General features: G+C 35.0%; 1 protein-coding gene and 1 pseudogene across 1 annotated transcript in view; one reads left to right on the top strand and one right to left on the bottom strand.

Annotated features, from left to right (window-relative positions):
* On the top strand, window positions 3616-5007 carry LOC107638912 (annotated as a pseudogene).
* Window positions 9349-10243, bottom strand: part of LOC107636080 — a 3708-nt gene continuing 2813 nt past the window's right edge. The window contains exon 6 of the mRNA XM_016339616.2: window positions 9349-9504. Coding sequence (XP_016195102.1) covers window positions 9349-9504 — 156 coding nt within the window. The remainder of the gene's footprint in view (window positions 9505-10243) is intronic.

A 10243-nucleotide genomic window follows, 5' to 3' on the forward strand; every position in this document is an offset into this window, starting at 1 on the left:
GTTTAAAAAAAAATAATTTTAAGTGTGTTCTATATCTACTATAACCATATAACAATATGTACAAGGGGATCGTCTATTTTGACAAAATTTCCCCTTTTTGACCTTCATATTATTTATTTAACAATTATTTAGATACCAAATAGGTCTCAAATTATATAAGTCTAGTTACATTATATATATTATCACAATGTTTATAGGAAAAACCTCTAACAAAAAATCCTAATGATACCAAAATATTAATTAAGTAGTTGCAACTAACATATAACCAAGAATAATGTATCTAAACTAGTATTCTTTAATTATATCATCGTCCGATCCTTTGGCTGGCGACTGAAGAAGTTCTTGCATTGCTTTCTTGGGGAATAGAGAAATTCAATTGATAAAATCATTTTGAGACTGGGAACACAGTATACTTGAGTTTCCCTGTATCACACAAACCAAGATATTGATACACTTGTAACTAATAACTAACTACTGCTAATTACAGCTATTTACTAACGAGAATCATGCATGGACAACTTTAACTCTTGTCATTTTCTTTGGTATTCAAAAAACCAAATTATCAAAGTAGTAAGTACTTTCCAAACTTCCACTTTCAAGGAACACAAATCCAAAACTAAATCGTAAGATAAAAAATTGAAACTTGAAAACCTTAGTAGACACTTTTAAATCACAATTTTTAAATACGACATAACAAAAATTGATCTAAAGTCTGAAATAATTCTATTAAAAAAGGTGAACATTCAAAACCTTGATCTTTGACATCTATTGTTACGTTTTTTAAAATTATGTGACAAAAATCTATTTTCTAAAAGCACTATTCAAAATTGTTACTATAAATAAAAAATTATGACTATAGACTAGTGTTCTAAAAATCGAACCGGACTGACCGGTTTGATAAGATTAATCAGGAACCGATTCTCTAGTCTATTCGATTGACACAAAAAACCACTTGACAAAAAACTAGTGAAAAAAGGGTCGAACCGGCAATAAACCGGTGAACTGATCAGTTTTTTAACGCTTTTTATAATTTTAATTAAGAAAAAAAAAAACTCAAGCTGAGTTACAACAACGCTAGCCCCGCCGTCTCCTCTTCAAGGGTCTCCTCGCGTTGCCAGGTCTGCTCGGGGCTGCTGTTGGTGTCGTCGTCTTTGCCTTCATCGGAGGTGGCCGCTCTGAAGTTGTGTCTCTGTCATTGTGCCATCGCAACCAGAAGTGGTCTCTACAGATCGGTCCTCTTCTCGCGTTGCGATCGGAGCTCTTCTCCTTAATTACCATCGTGAAGGTCTCCTCGGAGATCTTCTCCTCGCTGTCGCATCTCTCTCCCACGATTATTGCTTACTCACAGTAGCAACCCTTGCTTTCACCTTCATCCTCCAACGGTTGTTCAGGTCCACTGCTCTTCTGACTTTGACTTAATTTTTCTAAAATAATTTTGTTGATTGCTGAAGGTACTTCTTTTAATTTTTTTGTTGATTTCTGATTTTATTGTTTAATTGTAATGGATTTTGACTTCTGAGTTTGTCTTCTGAATTTCTAGATGTAATTGTTGATTGTGTTCTAATGATGCATGTGCTGTTGGTTTGTTGATGTGATTAAAAATTGTATAAATCTTTGTTACTAATTCATACTTAATTGTTGACTGCATTTAATTTGTATAAGTTTGTGTTTGTGATTGTTGCTAATTATAAATTTTTATTTTTGAAAATAGAATTTTTAATAATTTTATTTTATATTTAATTAAACCGGTTGAATTCCAATTGAACTATTGAACTAATCATCTTACCGGTTTATTGATCGATTTGGTTTTCGAAACCTTGCTATAGACTATCTCTATTGTTACGGTTTTTAAACATGACATAAAAAAACCGTAGCTTAATTAAAGCTAAAAATGTTATAGTGAGTTTCGAATTCAGTGAATATAAATGTTGAGATGAGTGTTATTGTTGCATGGTCTTTCTACGACGTTGCCCTTAATATTATGCCGAATTCAATTTATTCTTAGGATAATTGAGATGATATATATATATTGAGGAATATTTGGGATTCTACAGTTTTACAAGTTTGTAAGTTGTGAATTGCACTATTTTTTTATGAAAATATATTTTCCATTGGTAAAATGATGAGCGAGAGAGTGATTAAGGATTTTTTTATTCTAAATATATGAGAAAAAAATGTGAGACGTTAATTTCTAAAAAAAAAACACGATGCTAGTTTGTGTGGTAATATAAAAGAAATGGTGAAATGTGTTTTATGGGTAAATATTCACTTTTTTTTTTCCGTAAGATATAGTGTACCTTAACCATCTTTAAACTTCAGCAAAGTCTCCACTCATCAAGAAAAATAGACAGTAATAATAACTATATATTTTATACTATTAGTATTATCCTTTCATTACAAGAAAATCACTCATTCAACAATACTTTTTTAAGCTACATTTAAAAAGAGTAGCCTATTCATAGAACTAGAATAAGACCCACGCGATACGTGGGACGGTAATAAATATTAGAAATTGCTATGTTTTATAGAATTAAATTAAATATGTGTAAACTAAAGTTAAATTTGAAAGGTGTTTTATTTAAAATAATTTGTAGTACAAAAGATTTGGATGTTAGAATTGTACAAATTAATATTTTTATTTGGTAGTTTGATTTTGCATTTGCTTTTGTTGATGGACTTAGTCTTCTTATGTAGTGCTCATCCTCTTTTTTTTTATTGGTTGTTGTTAGAGTTGTTGCTTTCTTCTTTCTATCGTAGATTCTTGTGAAGGCATATTCTTTATGAATTGTTGAATTGTATGCACTTTCTATTGTGTTATTTGTTCCATCTTTGCATGTATGTTCTTCTTCCGAAGATGTGTCTTGAATTTGTATGATTTTCTTTCTCCTTAATCTCTTGATGGGTATGTGATCTTCGTCTGATGATATTAGTGTTGGCGAAGTTGGTTCCTATAATCAATGAATAATTTAAATTAGAAATAAAAATGATGTCTTGAATAAGTGAACTTTTTCTAGAGTATTACTTGTTTTATTTGTTGTAATAATGGGTGTTGAGGTTCAGTGTATTGTTGAAAATCTTTTTTGAGATTAAAATCATTTACTTTGACTTCAAATATAAGTGTAAGGTTGCACAAGTTTTTCAATTGGGATGTTGTTTCAATGTCATTATTTTTCTGGAGTGTCATTAGATTTGAAGCAGTTGTGCCCAACACTTTTTTTTCTTCGCCATCAAATAGTACAAAAATTGTTGTAGCACTTTGATATGAAATAAGTATTGGGTTGGTAACTAATAATTTGATAGATGAGATTATGAAAAGTATATAGGGTTACCTTATTGTTGGATATTGTGGTGTTTGATTACATGTGCCACAAATGTAGTTGTCTCATTTTTATCTAATATAATCATTTCTAAGCAAAGAGGTTCCTCTTCGTTTGTGGTTGTTAATGTTTTTTACAGACGAATCATGCAAATTTTGATAAACCAATTGTCTGTTTGTTTAGTAATATTGTCCAAGGAATGATACTTCATTAAGTAAGTTTGAGATGTTATGTAGTTTGGAAATAAATTTGTCGTGCTAAATATTCCCCTTCTCCCTGCCTAAGTCTTCACCAAAATACAAAGCACATAGCTAAAGTTTGCTCTCCCAAAGAACATAGCTAAGCTTTGTTGTCCCAAAGAACACAGCTAGGAAAAAGATGGTCGCTGTTAGTGAGATCCGCAAAGCTCAAAGGGCAGAAGGTCCTGCAACGGTACTCGCGATTGGCACAGCAAATCCACCAAACTGTGTTGATCAGAGTACATATGCAGATTATTATTTTAGAGTCACCAACAGCGAACACATGACCGATCTTAAGAAGAAGTTTCAGCGCATTTGTATGTATTTTTATTAATTAAGCGTTTTAGCTTTATTTATTTAATATTTATCACAACTTTATCAAAGGTAATGATGGATGTGAATTACACATTTTTATTTCAGGTGAGAGAACACAGATCAAGAACAGACATATGTACTTAACAGAAGAGATACTAAAAGAGAACCCTAACATGTGCGCATACAAGGCACCGTCGTTGGATGCAAGAGAAGACATGATGATCAGGGAGGTACCAAGGGTTGGAAAAGAGGCTGCAACCAAGGCCATCAAGGAATAGGGCCAGCCAATGTCTAAGATCACACATTTGATCTTCTGCACCACCAGCGGCGTTGCATTGCCTGGTGTTGATTATGAACTCATCGTACTCTTAGGGCTCGACCCATGCGTCAAGAGGTACATGATGTACCACCAAGGTTGCTTCGCTGGCGGCACTGTCCTTCGTTTGGCTAAGGACTTAGCTGAAAACAACAAGGATGCTCGTGTACTTATCGTTTGTTATTAGAATACTGCGGTCACTTTTCGCGGTCCTAGTGAGACAGACATGGATAGTCTTGTAGGGCAAGCATTGTTTGCTGATGGAGCTGCTGCGATTATCATTGGTTCTGATCCTGCGCCAGAGGTTGAGAAGCCTATCTTTGAGCTTGTTTCGACCGATCAAAAACTTGTCCCTGGCAGCCATGGAGCCATCGGTGGTCTCCTTCGTGAAGTTGGGCTTACATTCTATCTTAACAAGAGTGTTCCTGATATTATTTCACAAAATATCAACGACGCACTCAATAAAGCTTTTGATCCATTGGGTATTTCTGATTATAACTCAATATTTTGGATTGCACACCCTGGTGGGCGTGCAATTTTGGACCAGGTTGAACAGAAGGTGAACTTAAAGCCAGAGAAGATGAAAGCCACTAGAGATGTGCTTAGTAATTATGGTAACATGTCAAGTGCATGTGTGTTCTTCATTATGGATTTGATGAGAAAGAGGTCCCTTGAAAGAGGACTTAAAACTACCGGAGAAGGACTTGATTGGGGTGTGCTTTTTGGCTTTGGTCCTGGCCTTACTATTGAAACTGTCGTTCTCCGCAGCGTGGCCATATAATGCACTTAATTCTGCATATATGCGATTGTGTCATTTTTTAATAATTTTTTTCCTCTAAAATAAGGTCCTAAATGGCTCATATGTTATTAGATGAGTGAAAAATTAGAAAAAGATGTATAAATTAATTCTTTATGCAAAGATCATTCAATATCAAAGTTTGTAATTGTTAGTAAAAAATATATCAAATTCTTTTCCATTGAGCAGCATAACACATGCTATTATTGATTGGGTTGTAATTTCATCTAAAAACAACTATAAACACCTTCGGATGAGGTTTCATTAAGATAAAGTCATAAAAGAATTAGGTATGATAGTACAAGGCTTGATGTGTTATGTTTGTAATTTTTTATGTTATCTTGTACACATGTGTTTGAACTTTGAAGCATCTCATATAATTATGTCATAATGTTAGTTACTTTTATTGTCTAATTTTCAATATGTTGTTATACAAGCTTAAATATAATAAAATTAATTTTATTGAAAAAGAATACTCATGTCATGTTTTCTCCTGTCTCTCAAAACAAACGCAGTCTATGTGACCAACTGACCATTTTGTTTAAACGTAACCCCCCCTTCCTCTTCCCGGGTTTCTAATTTAAGACTGATTGCACTGTGCACAACATTTCAAAAGTATATGTCTCCTATTCTCAATCATATGAAACCGTTAGAGTACACAGCATTTTTTGATAGGGTTGGTAATTTTGATTTGTTAGATTAGTTTGTTAGGGTTTTGTTTTTCATTTTTAGAGAATTTTTATTCTAATTTAAATATACTGATTTTTAGGGATTTTTGTATTTTAAATATATGAGAAAAAAAGTGAGACGTTAATTTCTAAAAAAACGAAGTGCTAATTTGGTTCGACAAAACTTTGGAAGATCCTTGGAATTAAAGTAATATGACCAACATTGTCACTTGTTAAAACTTACCCATATATTTTGTCTATTCTTGAGTTAAAGTAGCTGTATTTATACCTAAAAACGGTTTTATATTTTTTTTTGTTAGTTTAACACTTACTAAAACTGCTAAAGATAAGATGAACGCACAACACTACAAGAAAAACGCTGAGTACTGTCGGATTCTTCAAATATATCCGACGGCAATGAATTCACCGTTGGAAACGACTAGACGATATAAATCTTGCTGGTAAATGTTTACCATTAGATTTATTTCGTCCAACGGTAATTACTGTCAATTACCGTCGAATTTTGCGACGAATTGCCAGCTTAGGAAACCAATTGGTTACCGGTGAATTTTTCTAATGATAATGTTGGTGCCAAAAAATTTTGTTTCGCTCCATGTTACCATTGGATTATTCCTACGGTAATTCCGACGGTAACGTCACTTTTTCGAATTTTAAATAAATGGTCAATTTTAATTTTAAATTTAAATTTTTTCATACAATTAGTGGTCAATTCATAAATATTGGATAATTTTTATTTAAAATAAATAAATAAATAAATAATACAACGTGTAAAATAAAAGTCAGGTACACCAAATAAATGTATGAAACAATAATACAAAAACCTAATATCTACATATCCAGGTAGTCATCGTCATCAGACAAAAAAATTGATAAAGAGATTAATGCCGATTTAGAATTTCTCAGTAGAAAAGAACTTCGTTGCAAGTATAGTCCAAATTGACAATTAAACTCTAAATCAAAGTTTAAATATAGGTTGTCACTAAGTCAAACCAATATAAAAAAATCGAGAGTATTTAAACCTCGGGTCGTTCTCCCTAGAAATTGCAATCAAGTGCTCAATTATTGGCTATAAGGGAAAAAAGGGGTTTGATGGTAATTGAAAAGAAAATTAAAAGTTAAGAAAGTAAATAAGCATGCAAGGGAATTAAAACTCAAAGCACGTAAATCAAAAATGGAATTTAAATGGAAAAAAAAACTCTTTGCAAGGGTTGAGAATTAAAGATTCCTATCCTAGTCATCGACCATAAACATGGTAATTCTGAAGAATTAATCCCAATTAGTCAACCCTAACATCGAGGATAAGTCAAAAGGGCATAATTGATCTCAATCCACAAATCCTAATCAACTCACTAATTAACTTAGTGAAATGCTAGCGTCAGTGGAAATGGCCCTAAGTCAGCAGTGCAGGAGGCGGTGACGATGTCCATGTGCCACCAGCATTACCGTTGCCTCCAACAGGGTCGATGCTAGCGGTGCGTATCTGGGCCTGGTACACCTCCATCGGAGCCTCCATACGTTGCGTCCACTTCAGCAACTCCTTAAACTCCAGCCTGAGCTCATCCGTAGACGATGCGCGGGTGAGGATTTCCTGATACCTCTCCCAATAATCGTTAAGCTCCTGAGCATGCTGGTGAAGGCTGCGTTGTAGCTCTTGCACCTGGAGCCTCAAATCCATGCCTTCCTCAGGTAGGACAGCTCGACTGGTGGCGGAGCCTGATGATGGCCTCAACATCGAGGTGCGGAGGCTGCTGGCGAAGAATGACCCCATCCCGTATACGTGGTTCTTGTACGGGGAAGAGGCGGTCTCACGTAAAACCGCATCGGGGTCGTCGATTGAGGCCGCAGATCCATTGACGACGTCCTCCCCACTTTGCTGAGACTGTTAAATCGCGGTCTCCAATCTCTGTGTGTAGGACTCCTATACAATTAACACAAATTACTGTGTGATTAGTAAGCCAAGACAGATATACAGTTAATATCTAATAATTTCATAGCAGAAGATAATCAAACGTATGTTTACTTACATAATAGTCCTGAGACTGCTGATCAACAAATCCCGTTTTGTTCTCCTTCAGCATGTGGGTGTACTTGAAGGTCTCTGCCAATATGGCCCCGCAGTCTAACGCCTTCAACTTCACAAGTTGCATTGAAATACAAAATTATTAGGATTCCTAGTAATGATATGAAAAATAGATAACATAACGAAGTTATTAACAATATTAAGGAACTACATACCAGCCTGGTCTTCGACTTCATGAAGGTTGCTGAGCCGCCGGTGTACTTTGACGACCTCTCCGATGTCCTGTTAGCTCGGTTGGAGAGACGCCGATGCCTGAACCCCGCATCGGTCTCCCAATGAGTGAACATGCCCTTCTTTACCTCCGGTTGGATCCAGCGCATCCGCTGGTCCTGGCCATGGCGAACATCATCCAACATCTACTAGAGCCGCCGACCCATCCTATAGTCAAATATCTTCCATATGGTCAAGTCATGCTCAGCATCCTAAATGAAGTGCAGTTGCAACAAAGAAACTTTAAATTTAGTTAGACGGGATAGAGGATATAAACTAGATAAAAATAATTAAAATAGAAATAATGAAAGTAATTACCGCCCATTTCTCAAACCAGCGCTTCCTGGTCTCAGCGGGGATCTTCGTGTAACTAGGCCAGAACTGGTCATACATCAACTTGATGACATTCGTCATCTCCTGAGTACACCTGTTCGGGTTCAGTAAAAACCTAACAACAACCCATAAAAAGGAATCAACCTAAATCCACTAAATATGAATCAATTTTCAGGAAATCTCAGTAATAATAGGAATCATAATCAATAAAACTAGAAAACAATAACCAATAGTATTTTAAATCAACCTAAATCCACTAAACAGGAATCAATTTTTAGGAAATCTCAACAACAACATGAATTATAATCAATAAAACTAGAAAACAATAACCAACAGCATTCCTAATCAACTTAAATGCACTAAACAACAATCAATTTTTAAGAAATCTCAGCAACAACAGGAATCATAATCAATAAAACTAGAAAACAAAAACCAACAACATTCCAAATCAACCTAAATCCACTAAACATGAATTAATTTTTAGGAAATCTCAGCAACAACAGGAATCATAATCAATAAAACTAGAAAATAATTACCAGCAGCATTCGAAAGTAACCTAAATCCACTAAACGGGAATCAATTTTTAGGAAATCTCAGCAACAACAGGAATCATAATCAATAAAACTAGAAAACAATAAACAGCAGCATTCCAAATCAACCTAAATCCACTAAACAAGAAATCTCAGCAACAACAGGAATCATAATCAATAAAACTAAAAAACAATAACCAGCAGAATTTCAAACCTAAATCCACTAAACAGGAATCAATTTTCAGGAAATCTCAGCAACAACAAGAATCATAATTAATAAAACTAGAAAATAATAAACAAGAAATACATGAGCATTGAACGTGATACTTACCCCGTGCCGCCATCAGGCCAAATGCGCAACCGTACAATGGTAGGTGGTAGAGCGGATTTAGCTGCTGCCTCATTGCCGTGGCTGGACTCGGCGTCGTCGTAGATGCGAGTTGCTGAGCGGTAGGAGATGGCGTCATAACCGTGGACGGCAGTACGTAGTTGTGGTTAGGGACTATGATGAACGGCTAGTCTACTAAAACCGCAACATGTGGCGTGACCGGGTTAGTCGGAGCAAAGGGAGAAGATCCGGAAGTCCTGAGGGTACTGGAGGAAACCCTCCCTCTACCCCGACCATGGCTGCGACCATGACCGGCAGCCTAATTCGCAATATCTCTATCTGTCGACATGTCTGCAAATAACAGTCATCAACATAGCAATTAATGCAATTAGACAATTCCAAACACTTCAACAATTCAAGACCTAATATATTGAATCTAACCAAACTTAATCAACCTAAGTTAACCAAGATTAGAAAACTAACACTAAACTAACTTTGAAATTGATTCAAAATTGAAATTGAAATACTAACCAAACCTAAACTAAATTAAACTGAAATTAAACAATTAGCAAATAATCTCAGCAACAATTTCTCAGCAAAACAATTATCAACTCGGAAAATAACAAAATTAGTGAATCCTAAACACTTGAACAATTTAAAACCTAATGTATTGAATCTAACCTAAATTAATCAAACTAAATTACAAACCCTAAACAAATTCAAATTACAAACCCAAGAATCATAATAGCATGCTTAATTACCTATGAACCAAGAGAAATCCTAATAAAAAAAATTCTAATTTTACTCTAAATAAACCTAACAGAAAAAAGTAGTTTAACTAAACCAAATTAATAATGAAAAATTAAAATCTAATTAAACCATAATGAATTTAAAATAGAGAAGATTAAATTAGGAATTGACAAAATTTTAAAACCAACCTCAGAGCAAGAAGGGTGGAGCAACGGTGGAGATGCAGGTTGCAGCAGTGGAGGTGGCTCGCCGGAGTGTGCCTCGGTAGAGAGAGTGGCGGATGTCGCAGTGATGGAGGCTTGACGTCGCAGTGGAGAGAGCGTTGAGCGCGAAGGTTCTG

Source organism: Arachis ipaensis, chromosome B04 (genome assembly GCF_000816755.2).
Source record: "Arachis ipaensis cultivar K30076 chromosome B04, Araip1.1, whole genome shotgun sequence".
Classification (NCBI taxonomy): Eukaryota; Viridiplantae; Streptophyta; class Magnoliopsida; order Fabales; family Fabaceae; genus Arachis; species Arachis ipaensis.